The sequence below is a fragment of the Stylophora pistillata genome, chromosome 3 (genome assembly GCF_964205215.1).
Source record: "Stylophora pistillata chromosome 3, jaStyPist1.2, whole genome shotgun sequence".
Classification (NCBI taxonomy): domain Eukaryota; kingdom Metazoa; phylum Cnidaria; class Anthozoa; order Scleractinia; family Pocilloporidae; genus Stylophora; species Stylophora pistillata.
Genome location: NC_142521.1, coordinates 42,339,564 through 42,360,397, shown reverse-complemented (window position 1 = coordinate 42,360,397; position 20,834 = coordinate 42,339,564). Strand labels below are relative to the sequence as shown.

The 20,834-nt window shown below is 38.4% G+C and overlaps 1 protein-coding gene, 1 long non-coding RNA gene and 1 pseudogene across 3 annotated transcripts in view; 1 reads left to right on the top strand and 2 right to left on the bottom strand.

The window, feature by feature from the left end:
- Positions 1 to 19,142, top strand: part of LOC111331727 (uncharacterized) — a 31,466-nt gene extending 12,324 nt beyond the window's left edge. Inside the window, exons 19-46 of the mRNA XM_022936896.2 lie at positions 132 to 357; positions 865 to 914; positions 1,205 to 1,355; positions 2,268 to 2,436; positions 3,148 to 3,416; positions 3,697 to 3,854; positions 4,471 to 4,630; positions 5,475 to 5,610; positions 6,240 to 6,450; positions 7,111 to 7,213; positions 7,778 to 7,891; positions 8,823 to 8,996; positions 9,492 to 9,731; positions 10,320 to 10,451; positions 10,991 to 11,125; positions 11,897 to 12,019; positions 12,256 to 12,378; positions 12,700 to 12,894; positions 13,206 to 13,400; positions 13,696 to 13,935; positions 14,459 to 14,698; positions 15,338 to 15,556; positions 15,812 to 15,874; positions 16,247 to 16,402; positions 16,777 to 16,941; positions 17,604 to 17,729; positions 18,089 to 18,282; positions 18,928 to 19,142. Of these exons, the coding sequence (XP_022792631.2) occupies positions 132 to 357; positions 865 to 914; positions 1,205 to 1,355; positions 2,268 to 2,436; positions 3,148 to 3,416; positions 3,697 to 3,854; positions 4,471 to 4,630; positions 5,475 to 5,610; positions 6,240 to 6,450; positions 7,111 to 7,213; positions 7,778 to 7,891; positions 8,823 to 8,996; positions 9,492 to 9,731; positions 10,320 to 10,451; positions 10,991 to 11,125; positions 11,897 to 12,019; positions 12,256 to 12,378; positions 12,700 to 12,894; positions 13,206 to 13,400; positions 13,696 to 13,935; positions 14,459 to 14,698; positions 15,338 to 15,556; positions 15,812 to 15,874; positions 16,247 to 16,402; positions 16,777 to 16,941; positions 17,604 to 17,729; positions 18,089 to 18,276 (4,461 nt within the window). The 3' untranslated portion in view covers positions 18,277 to 18,282; positions 18,928 to 19,142. The remainder of the gene's footprint in view (positions 1 to 131; positions 358 to 864; positions 915 to 1,204; positions 1,356 to 2,267; positions 2,437 to 3,147; positions 3,417 to 3,696; positions 3,855 to 4,470; positions 4,631 to 5,474; positions 5,611 to 6,239; positions 6,451 to 7,110; positions 7,214 to 7,777; positions 7,892 to 8,822; positions 8,997 to 9,491; positions 9,732 to 10,319; positions 10,452 to 10,990; positions 11,126 to 11,896; positions 12,020 to 12,255; positions 12,379 to 12,699; positions 12,895 to 13,205; positions 13,401 to 13,695; positions 13,936 to 14,458; positions 14,699 to 15,337; positions 15,557 to 15,811; positions 15,875 to 16,246; positions 16,403 to 16,776; positions 16,942 to 17,603; positions 17,730 to 18,088; positions 18,283 to 18,927) is intronic.
- Positions 1 to 20,834, bottom strand: part of LOC148736186 (uncharacterized) — a 300,358-nt pseudogene that overhangs the window by 145,001 nt on the left and 134,523 nt on the right. The gene's annotated exons all lie outside the window — the stretch shown is intronic.
- Positions 14,021 to 20,303, bottom strand: LOC148736187 (uncharacterized). The gene is made up of 2 exons (XR_015999204.1): positions 20,192 to 20,303; positions 14,021 to 15,582 (listed from the first exon to the last, which is right to left on the bottom strand). It is a non-coding gene; the product is annotated as an uncharacterized LOC148736187 (long non-coding RNA).

Here is a 20,834-nt window from a genome sequence, read left to right as displayed (position 1 = left end):
CTCTTAATACTTTTTTAGACGAAGGGAAAAAGGGATCTCGTGGGATCTCGTTCTATGTAAGAACGCAAAGACTTTTCCGAGCCGAAATATATTCAGTTTATCATGGCATGCCATGAATCAATATTTTACAGGCTTTAGACGCAGCAGCGAGGGCTGTCAGAGGCGCATTTGATGCTGCCCAGAAGGCGCTTGCTGATGCAAGAGCAAAAGTGGTAAGAGAAAAAGAAAACTGCCGAAGAAAGCTGACACTCGAGTGTGATAACTGTAAGAGGCTCAAGTGTGATAAAGCTCGAAAGGATTGTAAAGGATTTTTGAACGCAGCTGGCAAATGGATTGGTGGTGTAGTCGATAAGGCTGGTAAGATTCAATAATACTGAAAACATTAAATAAGTGAAAATCACGAGATAAACTGGGTGCAGACCCACCGGGGAAAGGGACTGAGGGGGGGGGGGGGGAAAGTAAGTGGGAGACGTGGATGGCGGAAGGAGCGGGAGAGCTTGGCAGGACGCTTCTTTCTCCTAGCGCTGTATATTGTACAAAGACATGTTTTGACACAAAAAAAGAACTAAAAATTTTTTCACTTGAAGATCTAAACATCCTGCAAGTCTCAATGAAAAATGTTGACATTGAGATATATTTTCTTGGATTTTTGTAATTTATCTTGGCAAATACTCTATCGTTAGTTGATTACAAATTCTTGGGCATGACGTTTGATAATGTTATTGTAACACTAACTGCAATCCAGTCATGCCAAACTCAGGGAGGTATTGCTGAATCTGAGTATTTCCTGTAAGATAACTTTCACTAACTATGGGGGAGTTTGCATTATTTGACAAATTATAACGTTCATTTTTTTTCTCTTAGGAAAATGGATCAGAGGAGCCTTCAAAGAAGTAGGAAAGAAGCTAGCTCCGGTAAGGAACGTGATGCCTGTTTAATGTCCATTGTCAGATGGTTAAATTAACCTTCGTCAGATATTTATCCCCATTTATGAAAAGTGAACTGTCTGAAGAAATTTCTCAGAGGGTCTGATTAGTCTGTTTCTGAAAACAAGCAATTCAACTTAAAGCAATACCCGTCGTTTCTTCAGTCTATCAAAACAGATTTAAACATGGTTGATGAACATGAGAATTAGACTAAGATAATTTATTGCACGCTTTGCAAAGTAAAAAGGCCTATAACGATGACTTTCTATCGCTATCAGGTCGGCAAAGCCATTAAGAAATTTTTCAAAGGCTGGAAAAGAAGAAGGGAGATACTGGACAAACGCAATGAGAATTTCGAACTCCATCTTCGACGACGTCGATTTATCAGCAAAATTATTTGCGAGGGCGTTGTAGGAGGGGGATGTAACGGTAAGTTTGAAAACGTTTTGTGATATTAACTCGAGAAACTAGAGTCGCTCTCGGCTATCGCCTCGCGCGATTCACACGCCTCTTTCGTGCTTAGCAAACCTCCAAAGCGCATCCATAACTCAATAGTGTACGCTGGGGTGTTAACCATTTGTTTTATAACATAACATTGTTACATTGTTGCAAAAGAGTTCCCTTTTAATTAACACTGAAATCTTACGTGACCAGAGAAAGTGTACACCCACGGGCAAATGGTGGACACCGAATTGACCAATCAAAGCGCGCTTTACTCTGGTTATGTTAGGATGCGTTTCTGTTTATATGGGTAGTTAAACGATCTCTCAGGCGATTGCAAATACCCATATTACAAGGCGAGTCCAATTTGTAGACTTTAATAAATTCATGAGTGTTTTTCCTATTTCAAATCGCTCGAGAAATAATTTGATTATTTGCTGTTGATAACACGTCTCAAACACATCAGTGAGCTTCAGGCAATAAGCTTATTTTTGTTTTTACATGTACATCATTGATCGTAGAGAGGTACAGGGTGTATGGAGCACCCCGTATTACATTATTGGTAACACTTTGACTTTCTCTTCTGCGTTACATACTCTTAGAACTTAAAGCAGCCATTCTCATCCCTATGGAAATACTATACATGACATAAGTAACATTTTTTTTCATTGATTCATAACGAAAGGTTCACTGAACGATGGCATTTTGGTCTTCGCAACGAAAATATTTCTGCAAGCCAATGGCAATCGATCAATTGGAGTGATGCTATCTACCTACACCACCCGTAGTTTTGTTGTTGTTTTCATTGTGAAATACTTTTTTAATGATTCACAAAGCAATCGTGGAAATCATGTCTTTGCTTACAGGTTGTTATTAATCGATGTATTCTTTGGTTTTCAGCTGTGTCCAGCCTTTGCGAGGGATCGTGTAAAGTTGTTAACCATATTGGTCAAGGGCTGTGTAACGTTTTGGATTTAGCCATTGGAGCTTTGACGATAACTGAACGGGCAACAGCTTGGGTTGGAAGAGCTGTTGACTTCGTCTTGACTCAGCTGTTTAGAGTATACAGGTAAAATATCTGTTTAACTTTGATATTATACACTTAATCTAGGGTCCCGAGGGAAACGGTTAGTTTTGTTTTCCTCGTCTCGGGAAACATCAGGACCCGGGGAAAAACAAAGCTAACTAGTTTCCCGAGCGACCATACATTAAGTGCCTTGTTATGAACGGTAGATTTTACCTTAAACACTAATATGGCAAAAACATGTTATTTTACCCGGTGCGTGGGCAACAACTGCGCAATTGTATCCGGGTCGGGGTACACCTCAATTTGATCAGGGACACGTAACCAAGAATCAACCAATCACAGTGCTCGTTTTGTTGAGTGAAAGTCTAGGTATATAACAAACCTTTTTAACCTCATAACAATCGTAAAACATTACTAAAAAAGTCGAGGCCATTGTCACATAAGTATTTGGTAAAATTGACTTCCTTGATAACTGAATAAGAGTGACCTGACTAGGTAAAAGTGTAAAACGATATCTTTTTTTTTGATAAAGAATATTGGCTACCGCAAAGTTAGATTTGAAAGTGTAGTGCGATCGTCCGCGTCATTGTAGTCCGGAGAGGGACTGTTGTCGTTGGTGGTGATTGACATTTCGACCTCCTTTGCGGAAGTCATCGCTAGAGTCAAGTGAAAGTTTGTTGTCAGTCGAATGACAATGTATTAATTACCCTTTTTCTGAGTCCTGATTTTTATTCAATTGTTTTCTCCGTATAGTATCAAATTTGAGTTTAGCCTTGAAGCGTACGCAAGAGACAGGGACAGGAACAACGTCATATTCAATGCAGCTATTGACTTGCTGATCTTTGGAAAACGCTACTATCTTGCCACCGCTTTCAACTTGAGAGATCCAGTCGGAAGCCTAAGAAGTGGATCCGACAAAGCAACGGAATGGTACAAGAGCAATATGAATAACGAACAAGCAACCGCACCAAAGTCGAACTTTTACGACAGTCCAAATCCATATGCTGACTTTGAAATGTCAGGTAAAAAACACAAATTAAAAAGAAATAGTAGCATTCTTAGTCGGGGAAGTAGAGCTTTTTCTACCACCCTAATTCGTATACCGACTCCGAAATGTCAGGTAAAAAAAAACAATAGAAAGGAAGAGATGTGAACTACAGCCAGAAGTTGAGTTTCCTCTTTCCCACTCTCTGAATTATAGAAACGTCTGTGGCATGAAGAAAATCTAAGAGCTTTCCAAACGATCGGTTCAAGTTAAACGGCGTTTAAAAGGAGCGGTTATTTTTTGTTTTCTGCTTTCAGAAACATTCTTAATCGAGAATCAGCAAGCGGCAACAGATAGCAGAACTGGTGCCTGTTTGTATGTCGATTCTAAATCCGAAGCTGATATTAAAGTTACGGGCTGCAATGAAACTGATGACAGACAGAATTGGGCTTACACTCTTAAAGGACAAATTGAGGTTGGTATATGGCGCCGCATACCTTATCGGTAGATACTAAATTAATTAAATCCAACCTTTGCTTGTAAAGAATTATAGTTCTGCTTTGCTGTCCTTGCTTATTTGATTTAATGATTAAGTCGCTTTCAGTGTGATTTTAAAACTCGCATTGGCGAAGTTTTTGGCCCCTGATTTAAAAGAAGGGATCGGATCGCATCGGAGTGAAGTTTTAATACGTACATGTAAAATCTTTGGGCTTCACCTAGTAACTGCATAGTCTGAACACGTGCCATGTGTTCAGACTTCAAAATCTATATAGGGACACATCAGAAAAATGGATGCAGTTTGATAGCTATCCACTCTGTCCGGGCAGGTTTGATTTTATCGGAATCTTCCTCTCGAACTTTGTTAACTGATCCGATCTAAGCAGCTACCATTATTTCCAGACTTATGGTGACTGCCCATGTAATATGCACCCAAAATACCTTTAATTTACCTGAGAAAAAGATCACCCCTCAGTCGCTATTTACAACTAAGCTACAAGTCTATTTCAAGACACAGGAGAAACTCAAACGTGAAAATTAGGAAAATTACTGAACAAGATCGTTTGTTAAGTTCTATTTCATCAAATTTGTAGAACTACTGGTCTAAGTTGTGCATTGACTCAAATGGCGCTACCGCTGGTACCAAACTGAGACAAACCACATGTAATCCTGTGCACGACAATCAAAACTTCCAGTGTGACTTGACTGTGAGAACTCTAATGAGAAGACGAAGCGATAAATGTTGGACGCTAGGTGAGTTAAGAAAAACGTTTAAGCTCCGCTCCAAAAAAAAAAAACATACATCCAAAAATCTTGCATTCAAGGAAGTGCTTCAAAATCTCAACAGCAACTTTTGACCAAATATGAACAAAGCCCATTTTACACATAAATTTCACACGGAGCACGTGATCAAAAGGTTGAAAAAAAAAAAAACCTTTAAGAAGTCATATATTGCAGTTCATATTAAATATTGTAATTATAATCTATTGTAATTAAATTTGACATTTCTGAGTTTGAACCACAATATCAACGAAGGAGAAAGCTGGTCAGACCTATGTCAAGTTGGCGAAAAAATGTGACAATTAGCAAACAATTGGTTATATCAACTAAGTTGAAATAGTAAATTGGCCACCGTAACGAATAAAAAAGCTGACGTTTCGAGCGTTAGCCCTTGGTCAGAGCGAATGGAAGAATTGTGGGTTGTATGTGGTTTTATATGCAGAAAGCGGGGCTACGCCATTGGTGGGAACGTGGCAACGAGAAAAACGTTCGTTGATACGCTTTTCATTCCACTAATTTATTCGTGTTTTTCTCGTTGCCACGTTCCCACCAATGGCGTAGCTCCGCTTTCTGCATATAAAATCACATACAACCCACAATTCCTCCATTCACTCTGACGAAGGGCTAACGCTCGAAACGTCAGCTTTTTTATTCGTTGCGGTGGCCAATTTACCATTTCAACTTAGTTGATATAACCAATTAGCTTGTTACCCCCACCGACTCAGCACTACAGTTTCTTTAGAAACTTTCAGCCTTTATCAATTAGCACACAGCCACAAAAACTTTGATTTTAAGCAGTGATGTGTTTCCCACCTAGGTACATCAACAATCAATGGCCCAGGCCCTCTGGTTCACCGCGGTTCCTTAAAATGCATTCATGTGCAGAATGGAGGTTTTAATGCAGTACCGGATGGCACTCGATTAGTTATTTACGCGGGATGTTACATTTCAAGGTAAGATAAACGGATTTACTAGTTTCATAAATACATTAAACCAGAAACATGGAGAGACACGGTGGAGTGTTCTGGAGGTAAACGCAGTCGAACCGCATTGAAAGGGCCGGATCGAGTCCTGCAAACTTCATCGATTGCCAGAGGAGCGCGCATGCGCATTAAGCCTGAAGAGGAGTCGCTGTATGCAATTGAAACGTTGCGATCCACATCGGAAGTAACTGCATCGTAGAATGAACAATTCTACTTTATGTCGAGTGTATTCACAAAGACCAATATCTTAAACCTTTTGATAAACGTAACTAATTATCGTTTTCATTGAAATGACCTCGAATACAAAGGAAACCCTGGTTTTTTAATTCGGTTCTTGCGATAACACGCCTAGAATGGAATAAAAGAATAAAAGAGAGATTGAAAGCAAAATTTTAAAAATGACTGTGACCCTTTTTCTCTTTCCTTAAGTCTCTATACCTTTACACTAAATTTACATATTTTACTCGACCTCGCTGCCAGTTTTGGGTTTGAATCTGACTCAGGTAGAGTTAGAAAGTGTACAAGACGTTAAAGTGAAGACTGAGACGTCTGCTGAATATGTTCAAACGATTTTAAAAGCTGTCTTTTCTGTTGAACAGCGGAAGTTCTGCAAATAGATTGGAATTCGCCCTGGAAGATGGCTATTTTAAGCACATCAGGAGTGGTAAGTGTGCAAAGCCAATTGGAGCAGTCACTGAGGGAGTTACTCTTGGAATGTACTCGTCTTGCGATGGACACAAGTTTAGTTTCACTGCTGGAGGCTCATTACAGCACATTGCAAGCAGAAAATGTGTCAACCCCAGATCAGGGGTGAGTACGGAAAATGCAAGAAAAATTTAGATCGTTATTTGCGCGTAGGTACACTCTGCTGAAAATACCCGCCCTTATATATATAGTAAGCCTTATACATATTGTAAGCAGAAAATGTGTCAACCCTAGAACATGACTGAGTATGGAAAATGCAACAAAAATTTAGATCATTATTTGCACATAGGTACATTTTGTTGAAAATACCGCCCTTAATACACGAAGCGACGAGGGAAGACTTTCACTAACGTGTCGAATTCCCTGTTGACATTTCCCAATTCAGACCATGTGGTGCTGCTAATGAAAATCTAAAACTGCACAATTTGTTTCTTACACCTGACGGCATGGGTATATGTAAGAGTAAGTAAACATGCTGGCCGAATCCGTCTAGTATTGAGGGCATAAGAATCACTGTGTTGCCCCCCTTCCCCCGCCCCCCACGATGAGATGATGTTGTTAAGGATATTTTGGGAGTTTGTTTTAAACTCCCCGTGTGACTCTGGTTATGGCTATAGTATAACAGTTTACAAAGGAGCCTACTTTTCGCAGGTGATGAGCAAAATTCCTTTTTATATTTAAAAGGCTAGAACAATGAGAGGTGCGATTGCATAAATTCTACACAAAAGTGAAAGTACGATTGGTAATCATAACCTTTTTTTCCAGAAAACGATCCCGGGCAATGGTGACGAACTGGTGTTGAATTCGAACTGCGAAAATAATGACTTTTCACAAAACAAGGAGCACCTTCTTTATACTTTCCTTCCACGTAAGTTTGTTTGACATCTTTGCTGGACACATGGGTTTGTTTCTCATTTCCCATTTTCCCATGACGAAAAACAAAACTTTGCTCATTACCCATCGATGTTTAGTGTTAGTACAAGGAACACCTAAATACTTTCCATTGACGTAAGTTTGTTTGACATCTCTAATTGACACATGGGTTTGCTTGAAATTTCCTATTTTCCCTTGACGAAAAACGAAACTTAGTTCATCCCCTTTGATGTTAGGTAGAGGGGCTGTTATTGCTTTTTCAATCGGACTCCATGGTATAGCAATCGTTAACCAAAAGTCAACGCTACTTTATCTGTAGGCGTGAATTTTTATCACGATGATCGGTTACATTGTGTTAACGACAGGTAGAAGTTACTTTGCCTTCAGCGCTGAAGCTCTTATATATTATAAATCCATGGCGCCAATGACTTACTCATATGCATAATCTATTCATTTATTGATCGAGTCGCAAAATTACTATGCTGAGTTTAAAAATGGATGGTGTTTTCCAGGTCGCTTTTATAAAAAGCTAATATTTGACTTATTTCTTTTTCCACAGGTACCCCATACGTTACTCTTCAAACGTGCACAAGCATTGAGGAAGCGAGACTGGATCAACGCTTTGAAATCATGGATGAATCAGTTGCGAGCATTTGCAGCAAGTTTGCAAGAAGTAAGTTTACGGTGTTGTAGACCCTTTGCAGTTGTTAGGGACCTTAAGAGACCACGACGACGACGGCAACGAGGACGTAGAAAAACAACAGATCTGATTGGCAGAACAATAGCTCAGCACGTGCGTTTTGAAACTTTGTACATTTCTTAACCGTCCTATGCAAAACAACAACGTGAAATCGCCAAAATTTGCGTCGTGTGCGAACCGCAACCGCGACGGCAAATTATTTTAATTTCCATTTGGAACTCAACGGCTACTTTATACGTCATGCTGAAGTTGAGCTGCGGCGCTGTATGAGACAGTAAGCTCCTGCAGCCATTTCTGAAATTCTAACTAAGAGTAGAAATTCATTTTTTAATCGAAGTCTTCCTTGGCGTCGCCGTTGTGGTTTCTTAAAGTCCCTAATATCTCGGATGTGACGCAACACTCTAAAATGCTCCTTTTGAGGAAGTGCTGTGCGGCTGCTAAGACCAGTAGAAGAACGATTTCTTTCGTGGTCAGTTAGATGTTCTCACCACTTGATTACACGATAACGTATACCTTAAGAAGGTTGAGCACTACTCCTAGCATTGATTTTAAGTAAGATATAGAAACTTGGAAATTGGCTTTTATTACTCTGGGCCCAGTTGTTCAAAGGCAAATTATTGCTAACTCAAGGTTTCTTTTTTCCTTTGTTCAAGACCCTTTTCAAGATAATTTTCTCCTTTCTTTATAGAACATCCAAAAATCAATTTCTACACGAAAAGAATTCTTTTAAATTTTCTATTAAAGCTTTCAGATCTAAAATCAGATTTCACTTTAACCTTTGGTTATCTTAACACAGCTTTATACAAGCCCGGCCCTGTCTTTTTCTTTTGTAAATCATAGTCGTAAGCGGGAGCTAGGCGGATTTACATAACTCACAGGAGCCTGTGATTATTCCATTATTCAGATCTTGCTTACCATAAGACTACTGAACAATCAAGTACAGCACATGGTGGATTCAGCAGCAGAGCTGTTGATGAAAATTATTCCGCTTTTTACAACGATAAATCGTGCACTCATACCAGAAAAGAGCAAGACCCTTGGTGGAGGGTCGATCTTGGAAGGGAATACATTGTGACAGGTACGTAATACTGAAGCGAGACTGTGTTCAAGATGTTTCTGTGGAGTACTATCTGATTTTTTCACTGATTCTTAGTCCTTGCCTAAATATTGGAAAATTAAATGTGATTATTGGTTTATTTAGACGTAACACCAACTTCTAATCATAAAATTTAACTTTACTTTTTCTCAGAAATTCAGCTAATTAATGCTGGAGAGAAACCGACACTGACTGTAAACTGCATTCAGTCATCTTAAACGTAACACAATTTGATTTAACAACGATGTTGTCTATTCTTCCAAAACATACCTGTTTTCCAACTTCCGGCTACATTAGAAGTAATTCAACTGCATGAAATAGATACAATCATATTTAAGGTAAAATGACATTACAATGTAGTTACTCTGATTTGCATTGTATTCATTACTTTCACGCACCGTTATTAGACAAAAAAAGACTCCTCACAAGTAAAAAAATATTTAGAAAACATTCATCACGCATTCTCTCTTTGTGCAGATGTGTTGATCGTAAATCGGCATGGATCGTATCAAAGGCTTAAGAACTTTGATGTGAAAGTCGGGATCAGCAAAAACAACAAGGAGAATCCGACATGTCACGACCGCGTGAGGTATGTGGACCAGGCGCAAGCACTCAGGGTGCAGTGCGATCCACCAATCCCAGGCCGATATGTGTCGGTACAGATGTATCAATTCGAGTATCTAACCTTGTGCGAGGTGGCAGTTTATTCAAGAGTAGGTAAGTAATGGTATCAATGACGTAAGCAATGTGATCACTAGATTAAGAGAGGAAAACATGATTATTCGCAAGCTAAGCTAAGCCTAATATATTTTCAAATGCGCCTCTGACTCTATCTTTGAATCTTCTTGGCTCAACATTACGTTGGAATCTTATTTTATCAAGCTCAGGCTGTTTGGTCTCTTTTCATTACTGGTAGTATAACTTTTTCATGCAAATGCAAAACGCTTTTGCCAAACTGTAAGGACTTGTAGTCATGTAAATACATGTAAGGCTACTTTTTATCTTTGTTGACGTCATTGTGTGGTTAGCATATCATGTTCTTCTTCTTGCCCTAAATTTTCGTTAACGTTTTTATTTTTATTTTTTTACCCTCTTAAGGAATATTTGTGACTCTTACTATCTGAATAATTCTCAGGAGCCTCCTCTCGAGAAGGAAAATATTTTCTTTTTATCATGAAAAAATCATTGAATTCTTTCCTCCCTGATCAGCGAAAACTGAACTGCCAGTCAATGGTTTTATAGCAATTACAGTGCTATTTGAAAAGACAAAGTAAAGGTTCCCTTTTTCTTTTTACTTTTTCCCAGGCTCTCTCGCAGATCTTTGTCAACTGAATAATGGCGGTTGTGACCAGGTTTGTTATAACCTGTGTAACTTGAAAGTCAAGTGTGGCTGTCTACCTGGTTACACTCTCGCTTATGATGGAACCACCTGCATGGGTGAGTAAGCATGCGGTGTGCCTCCTCATAAAGTACAGTAATAGCGAAGTGGAGGCGATTGGAAAAGCTCACGAAATTGTGTTGTCAAATTAATTGTCTACCAAAATGAGATTTTAAACCGTTATCACTTTCTTTGCTGATGGTCTTGCCGTTGTTTTTCGGTGTTTTGTTTCGTTTTTTGTTTACTTGCGTCTTTTTTTCATTTTTCAATATTTGCTCAAGATTCCTCAAGTTGGATTTGAATTATCATGGCTTTTTATCACAAATTTCATATTATTTCTGTCGTTGTGTTTTTGAAATACTCTATAAGTCAACAATTTCATTTTGTGGGCGTGTGTCACGTTTCTTCATCCAATTTCCGCGACAAGCAATTGTCCACTTTTTTTCCCACGATCGACATGATACGGAACAATCTGAACAAAGAGATTAAAAATAGTTTGTAATCTCTTATCTGAACAAATCAAGTGGACAAAAATCTTGTGTTTGGTATGTTAAGTCCTCATGATACCCTCTTGCACAATCCTTTTTTACCAACACAGATCGTAATGAATGCAATCTCAATAATGGAGGCTGTGACAAAGCAAATGGTCGCTGTGTAAATAGCCCTGGTAGCTTCCACTGTGAGTGCAATGCTGGATACAATCTGCAAGAGAATAGTCAATTCGTTTGCGAAGGTGAGTGACTTAGAGATGATAGAAGCAGATACAAGCCACGCATTACGAGTTAAAGGACTATGCCATGGCATTTTCTGTTAATTCTTTTTAGTTTTTCTGTCAAAGAGATTCCGTATTAATACCGGCTGAATACAATCTCCACTAATGTCAACAAACGAAACTTTACAAGTGTTGTATCTCGCTCTGGCCACAATAGAATGAAAACATCACAAATAATGATACATGAATTGTTATAGAAAATGTTGTTGTTCATCGTGGTTCTATAAATGAATGAACCCTTAATTGTTTGTCGCACAATGTAAGATTCAAGCTAATTAATTGTATCGATGGCGACCTTTCGACTGCCACATAATACTAGCCCTCTTTAGGCGAAGAAGTCGAAAGTTTTCGTCTGACATGTATAGCAATCTTGATTTGTAGTCATTGGTGTAGTACGATCCTCATTTCTAATACTAGTATATTATTAATAACAATTAACTAATCACTAATTCTTACATCATTATTAATTATCAATACGTGACTTGTTATCAGATATGGTTCTTATGTACCCCTGTGCTCAGTTTTGGCACTGCCAATCATTATTAATTATCAATACGTGACTTGTTATCAGATATGGTTCTTATGTACCCCTGTGCTCAGTTTTGGCACTGCCAATCCGTAATCCAACCGAAGGCAGTGGGTTTCATTGTTTAGGTCTCATTCGGAAATCATACATAAAATGATTTTTCTTTACGTTTTATTTTCTAACAGATTTATTTTAAAATCTCCTAGATCGTAATGAATGTGGCATGAACAATGCTGGATGTGAGCAGATCTGTAGCAACAGCGATGGTAGCTTTAACTGTGATTGTAGGGCAGGATTCAGACTTAAATCGGATCAAATGGGTTGCGAAGGTGAGTTTTATCCCACAACAAAAACGTATTTGAAAAGGTAGATTTGGGTCTTGTACGTGCAGGAAAAATTAATTTATCTATCACATAATAGGTAGCGAGTAGCGCAGCCAATCAGATTCTAACAATTGTAATAAAATGCCAGTACGTTTTTATTCACAAGCTAAGTTAGCAAACGGATGGTTGGAAGATAACCAACATGTAAGAACTTAACAATAAGCATAATTTTGTCATTGTAGATATTAATGAATGTAATACAGACAAGGGAGGTTGCAACCATAACTGCCATAACTATGAAGGCGGATACTACTGTACTTGCCAGGCTGGCTATCACCTAAAGGATGACGACAAAACATGTGAAGGTAACCTTCAATTAATAGCATTATTCTTTATTTCTAACTTTCGCCAAAGCAAGAGCTCGAATACTAAATTAAAAACTGAATCCATAGTCAGTTTGTCGACGAGCGACTAAAGAAAGCAGAAGGAGGAATGGTGTGGTAAGGTGTGTCTTCGTCTTCTTTGGCCTAAGTCAAGCCCCCACTCATGACCCATAAACGCGTGGATTTTCAACAATCTTTGCTGAAAACAGTCTTCCTGCGTAAATCGAATTTAGTGAAAGCTATCAAAAATTAGCTACCTTTACTTAATTTACGCATCATTTAGCACCAATATGTTTATTGCAGAGATTTATTGCCCAGCATTGGAAGTTCCATTAAAAGGAGAAATAACGCCGGCAATCTGCACTGATGGTCGTGCAAATATTGCGCCTAACACTGCGTGTGGGTATTCGTGCGTAACTGGATACCACCTTGTAGGTGATAGTTCACTAGTCTGCCAGATTGACGGATTATGGCAAGGGACAGTCCCACGTTGTGAACGTAAGTAGCACTGTTTTTTCAGATAAATCAAGCTTTGTATGTGCTTGAAAAGCAATGACTGGTGAGGAAGCTGGTTGTTACACGATATACTTATTTCGCATCTCTAGAAGTTAAAAGATGGTACCGATCAATCGGTACCATCCGCCATTTTTTTAAAATAATCACAAAAGCTATCACAACATGACTTTAAAATCGACCTTACACCTCAGTATAATTGGGCAAAACTACTCCAACGACAGTTAATCAGTATCGGAAGCTTTATTCTGGCTGCTTGCTAATAATTACAACCATGAATTCACATGTATTCACAGCGGTTATGTGTCCGAAGCTGACTGTACCGGCCAATGGTGCTGTGGTTCCATCTTCATGTAGCGAAAGGGATTCACAGTACGGTGTGGAGTGTTTCTTCAACTGCGATGCGGGCTATGTCTTAAAAGGTCCCAGATTTATGACTTGTCAAACGGATAATTCATGGTCTGATATGGCGTCAATTGCTTGCGAAAAAGGTAAGGAAAGAAACTTGTAACATACAAAACATTCTGAAAAATGTCGAGTGCTTGTAATAGTTTTCAATGACGAAATTCGGTTGTTTTTCCATCCCCCTTTAGTTACCTGGTTGATCAGTCCTTCACGATGATAATGTCCATTTAGTTATTACATACATGTATAGCATTCAAAATTATGAGAGAGTCATTATTAATGCACACCTCAACTAAATGCTGCAATGTTAAAGTATACGCACTTCAGGACTTAGATTCACATGCTTGTACATAGAAACATTTTACTTTTATACTTTATAAGTGTTAACTGGTCCGTGGATCAAGTGTCCAATGGACAGAGTAGAAGAACTTCAACCAGACCAGTCTGCAGTAGCACTCGGATATAAGTGGCAGAAACCGCAAACAAACATGGATTCCCCTACAGTATCGCCCAGCAACTATGATGAGAATTATCTATTCCCTGTCGGTAAACACAGGGTCATGTGGACAGTAACAGCATCTGGGAGAGAGATAAGCTGTACCTTTTTCATAACCGTCGTCGGTGAGATTACTTTATTTTACAATTGATTCTTGGAAAAGTAACGTATATCTTACTCTATATATGAACTCATCGCTTTCACTAGATGTTTGTCGAAAAATTCTTTAATGTTGTTCGTAACTGAAAAGCAACTACAGCGAAACTTTTTTCCCCGGTTAAAAAAGGCACCTAAATCCATCTGAAGAATCTATGAACATGCTAGTTCATTCAATGAACTAATTCCATGCTAGTGTTAGAGAGCCTTTTGGTTCACTAATTGACGGAAACCCAAAAGTATTCACATTACTGCTAAATAATTAGAGCAAAGGTAAATATTGCAATAAGCTGTGAAAACTCAAGGGAAACATCTTAACTGCCAGAGACACAAAATGATGGTATTGACAAGGTCTAAGGTACAATGTTTAGATTTTTAATCTGATTGGTTGACACGATGTCGAGAGTGTTTTTACAAGTGTAGCGTAGAAACACCAATGCAATCAAGGATTACTTCCGGCACATAAAACTGAATTGCTCTGTTTTTATGTAGATGTGACCCCTCCCTCAGTTAAAGACTGCCCGGCGTCATTTACGGAACAAACCGACACACTTTACAAGGAAGTTACATGGAAGGAGCCTACTTTTACCGATAATGTAGGCGTTGTCGTTGTGCTATCCAATCGTGAGCCAAATTTCGACATGCGACCTTTTTCAACAATTTCGATACTATACGTTGCAACTGATGCTGCGGGAAATGAAGCCAACTGTACGTTTAACGTCACTGTCGAAGGTAAAAAAATGTAAATCGATAAACTGTTTTCCCACAATACATTATCTCATCCATTTACACTTTTTTGTGCGCGTGTTGTTCTTCCTCGATGCAACCACCCACAAGTTTTCTCATCTATCTTTACATTTGCATATAACGAGTAACTTTCAACAACTCAACAATCCCCTTTTTAAAACTACAATAGGTCCGAGGACCTTTTATTCTAGAAGTGTAGCCATCTGGAATAAACTTGACTAAAGATTGAAACTATGTGAAAAACCAGCTTCTTTTAAGAGAGCTTTGAAAAGGCATCTCCTGAATGATTTCTTATTTAAATAACCATTCTATTCTTAAAGTTATAAGTAACTTATATTGTATTTAACGTGTTATTAGTTAGTTTTGTATGTATAGTATCAAGTATGTAAATTATGTAATTGTTCACTGAAAAGCCCCAGAAGGGGATGTGTTCAATAAAATGTATAAATGAATGACCTCTTTGTCAAATCTGGTGGGGCACCACTCACGATGAACTAAAACAGGTGTGCCCCAGAAAACCAAATAATCAAGGTAATGCCGAGGCTTAGCTTTTTACGAACACAACCCTTCAATACCACGTGATTTAATTCCTCATGGTAGTGTTTGCTTTCTTCTGTCTGACAGGCACAAAGTGCAGAACAATTGATCCGCCCAGGAATGGCGTGCTGGAAGAGATTCCTGGCGCCTTTATAAAATTGCGATGTGACCCTGGCTTCCTTCTCAACCCAACTCCCCCCGGATCGCCTGGACTACTCGAACATCCTTCTTACGATTGTCGGGGAAACAGATGGATTTCACAGCATGATGGAGAATCCGAGCTGACCAAGCATGTAGATTGCGCGGGTAAGGATAATTTTTGGATGTTCTTTCTATTTACAAAAAAAAAAGCAAATCGTTACTTCTAAGAAAAAAAGTGCATAACGATAGGAAACTTATATAGAGAGAAAAGACTAAACAACTGACGTTAACAATATAGACCGATGAAGGAGCCGAAAGAAAATTATAAGTCAAACAAATGCTTAAATTTTTCTGCTTGGAAGAATATCAATTAGTATGTAACTACCTATACAAAAATAATTTTTCCAAATTTCATTTCAGCTTACACTGAACCTGACGGGCAAGCTTGCAAAGAAGGTTCAACTTTGATGGGAGACATGTGTGGTATGTTGCAATTCGCGAAATTCACTTTTTATTTTGTCTAATTGGGCGTTCACGTGTTTTTCAGAGACCTGAATCGAACACAGAGGTGTGTATTTTGTTTGTGCGGACATAATTTTTCGTACCACTTAATTACTGTAGTCGATTATAATTTAGCTAACTAGTGTATACGCTGAGACGATCGCATGGTTTTTTTCAAGGAACTTCACCTCCATTATGCGCGTCTTTCACTTCGTTATTTCGACAACTGACTAATCATGAGACAAGTCGAACGTGGTAGTACCACATTTTGTGAAAAATGGATTATCCTTTCTCGTGTGAGCTTGCAATTTGCATGGGTATTTTGTGACGTGTTTCTTATCTTCATTTCTTCAGTGGACTGTCCTCCGGGAACATATGGAGATTCTGGAAAATGTAAAGAGTGCACAGCCGGCTTTTTCCAGGACACACCCGGAATGACGGAATGCATGCCATGTCCAAAGAACTTTTCAAGTACCGTGATCAGATCTACATCGGGAGCAGACTGCAAACGTAAGGAGATATTTTGGGCCGGTTATTTAAACAAAGTTTAGCCGTTGTTTAACAGAACCGAATATTTACTTTTGTGAACGATGTCACAACCTTCTTATAAAGAATACGTAAGGCCAACTGCTTGCGTAAAACCGTAGTTTGGATTATAAATCGAGTAAATGACCGGCCCTTTGACTACAAGATGTTGATGTTGGCGCCATACTTTACAGGTGTTCAGTTGGACGCAGTTCATACGCAACTTATATGAGACCGAAACTTGAAAAAAACAAACCGGCACAAGTCTTATTTAAAATAGTATGTCCGTCAGAATTCTCCCAGTTAAACACGCAATCAATCTTTTGTACTCGTTAATTATGTGTGGCTCCTCGTTTTAGCAATCTGTAGGCCTGGTGAATACTCCATAAATGGTGGCGTCGATCCTTGTCTGGACTGTCCGGTGGGTACATACCAAGACAACTACCAACGAACTAAGTGTCACGCATGCCCAGCAGGTTCGACTACATTGAACAAAAAAAGTTCTTCGGCAGATGATTGCTACTGTAAGTGATTCCTCGCTATGTGTTATTGTTACCTAGAATAATGCACCCTTATCAAAAATGTCGCTTCAAAATAAGAACTACTAAATTTTAAATTGCACAGGACCTTTAGGACAGCATCATAAAAATCACCTTTTGTTGTATAATTTCAGTGTCTCATTCGACAGGGGTTGACTCGACCGAGAAACTGTAACATCGAATAATTAACAATTATTTCATGTCTGCACGGCGAGGAATATGAGATGGTGAACGCACCTCGTTGGTTACAACTTATCTCGTATCCAACAAATGCGAATTAATTAATTGTCAAATTTTATTAAATCCAGAACATTTGGATATTTGGAGGCTTTTTTTTCTCAGCTCGGCAAATTAGTGCAATACGTTTCCAAATGAGTTGACTCAGAATATGAGCTGATAACTGGAGTCGAGTGAACCAATCAGAACACTTATCTCATAATAATAAGACTTTTTTGTGCAACTTACAGCTAACTCACTCAACGCAAGGAGGTTGAGTTTAAAGAATACCCAAACCCGGATAAAGGAGCCTTTTTTAGTTCTAAGAGCGAACTTACTTGACTGATTATAAACCGAGAGTGAAAAATTTCAGATCATCGGTTGCTGTATAGTTTTCTTGGAATTGAGGACTTTCCCCTCTTATCTTTTAGGTGCCCTTAGCATCACTATGACCATGCCAACAGAGAGTCAAGTCCTACGTGTGCAGCAAACTGTAAGACTTGCTTGTTTCATTGAGGGACACCCGATACCAAAGATTAAGTGGACTAAAGTTGGAGGTAATGGTTCTTTGCGTCCGTCAATAACATCACCGTTGAGTGGGGACCTATGTAATGCAATTACGGCAAACATGAAACCGACATTAATAGTTTTATTACAGCTTTGCCTGTCACCAAGACATAAATTATGCATTATGCTGCAAACGACGCAATACGAGGATGCCACCATACGCATCTCCATATACACTATTCTTTGTGAAACCTTTGGAGTTTCTGTTCAAACAAAGAAGTGGTGACTCTTTAAACAAAGCCAGTATTGGTTTGATAGATAAGCTGTGCATTAACAAAAACAGAAGAATATACCACTGCGTTACAAACCCGTGCTATACAATCTAATGATTTGCTTTCATTGTCTGCAGGTTCTATGCCTTCTGGGCGAGTCACCATCGAAAATGTGTATGATTCGGACGCAAAGTTGAATGGTGTTGTGTACAACATTGATAACGCCGAGGTTTCTGATTCTGGAACTTACGAGTGCAGTGTTGAAAATAAATTTATGGGAATTGCTAAGCGTGTCAGGATTGACGTACTTCAGGTAGCTGAATAGCTAAAGGTAAGATTAAATTGTTTACGTAGTGGCTTGAAACTTTCCTTTTCTCTGATTATGATAAAGTAGTGGTCAGAGTCCTTTTAACCCAAAAATGAACTTTTAATGATCTCGATGATATTTTCCTGAATCGATTCCTGGGCCATGCTGTTAGATCAAAATTACTTGTGAAATACAGTCAAACCCTGTATTATGCGGCATCGTATTAAGCGGTCACTATGTATCAAGCAGTCGGTTGTCAGAGTCCCGAACTTGCGTAGTTACAGTGATTTTTACTTCTTATTAAGGTGTCACCTCAGTTTAGCGGACATGACCTGTTCACCTTTGAGCGCGTCCCTGTTAAAGCAGAACCAATAAAATATAACTAAGAATAGTGGAAAATTTAAACCATGTTTCTCTCCCAAAATCAATGTTAGCAGTATTTTGAGCGAGTATTGTACAGTAAGTGGTCAATTATGGCATAAAATGGCATTTTTTTTTTGTCGTTGTTATATTACCCCTATTCTGTGGAACCGTTATTAAAGCAGACAACCTGTATTAAGCGGTCACCCACACTATTCCCTGTGGATGAGTGCTAAGTGCAGGTGTGACTGTATATTACATATTACTGTCATATTAGACGTATAACTCCTCTTCGACTTCTTTTTACAGACGTCTTAAAGCCGAAAATTGAAACAGTGGATCATGTATTGACAAGGAATACATTTTAGTGCTAATCCCGATAATAAAATGGAAAAATTAAACAGTGGTAAAATTGTAAGACGCTTAAATCGGTGGTAAAAGCGGGAGTAGTTGGAATAAAATATGTAGTATTGTAATGGGCTGACAGAGGGTGACAAAATTCAATAAAGTTTATTTGAAAATTATCAAGCCTTGTAGATTTTCATTATAAATCAAAGTAGTGTTCAAGATTCTTTGAAAAAGCGCCGTTTTTAGGCCACATGCGGCTTAAAAACTTTGGCCATCTTTATTTTCTACAATTATATCTATTCGTGATGTTACTTTTTACTTGGAAACTTAATTTAGCCGAAAGTATATGGAAAAAAGTAGCTCAGCTTGGGTGTAGAACTGTCTACATGAACTCTTAAATTTGTGATCTTGTGCGGGTTTTACAATAGCATCGCATCGGAAATGTGCTTCTTTTCCTTGGAAAGGTTTTTTTATAATTCCTTTCGTGAAATGAAATTTCACAAGAAAAAACGCAAGTTTTGGAAATATATCTGCATGCAAAGACATGCATTAAAGTTTTAAGCTTTTTTTTTTGCAGTTTTTTTCTTGATCTTGGCTTGATAAGAAATGATACAGAACATGATCTTAATGACAATTTTCTCAACGTTTCCTCAAAGATAGATAAAAGTAATTCCATATGGAGGCGTTTTTCTCCAGACAAAAGCTCATCGGTTTATGAGAATTTGGTTCCTGGCGCCGTCATCTTTGTCTTACAAAAAAAAAGTCCTAAATATTCCTATGGGTAGATAAAGGCAGGAATCAAACCCTATAAGGCGAATTTGCAAACGATTGAAAGCGCCTCCAACTAAGTATGGGAGCAATAACTCTTGCGCGTACATTAGCAAAATTTTTTTCCTTCTCTGGGGGCAAATTAGAGATGGTGATTAAGAGAAAACAATCCGCAGAGAACAATGGCCCACGTGCTCCTTCTTTCTTATGAATATGGACACGGTTCAATACGATAAATAATGATAAAAAAAGTTAAACGATTTTCCACATTCATCAGTTCGATAGATTCCTATGACAACTAAGTCACTGGGGTAAGAGTAAGAGTGTATGGCATATCAAAGATATTACCTTGGAGAAATGAAAAAAATCAATCGAGGCTAATAAATGGAGCAAAAGAAAGACAAGGACAGCATTTTCGATATTCAAATTAATGCTTTACAGTTAATTTTTTACTTACCTCCTTAAAAACAATCTAAAGACAGTAAGTTCGTGTTTCGTTGGGAAACTGATTCAAAACTTTGAATTCCCAATAGTTGTATTTAAAGCGTTATTTTGGGTAAAAGGAGAAAAGAAAACTTTAAAGCACCAATATCAATAATAGAGCTGTGCAGTAATTAACGAACTGAACTTTATTTGGCCATCTGACTTTGGAACTCAAACAGTTTCCCCAGCTTTACACACATTGGGTCATTTTCTCCGTTTTAGTTGTCCGCTTGACTACCAAACACACATCCTCCAAATTGTTGTGCGTTCACCTTCTACTACCACTGAACACCTTTTTATTAGTTACGGCATATTTGTGGAGAGTGCTGCTCGATAGAATTCTCGCTTTACCTTTAGAATGTGTTTTGGTGATGTAAATATGCTAGCTCAACTTCTTGGAGCCGGACGTCATAGTTACTTAGCAAATGTACTTACAGGAATCAAGTAAAATTTGATTGTGTACCCAATGTACACCTGTGATTTTCTGGGGAAAACAGAATATTGTCCTTCAAAGTTCACAAATCAGTTATGCTGCTAAAATAGATAGGAAAAAAAACGGAGGTTAGAGCAATCCGATTAAGCATGATTGCTTTAGTCATAGGGGAGATTTAAGATTT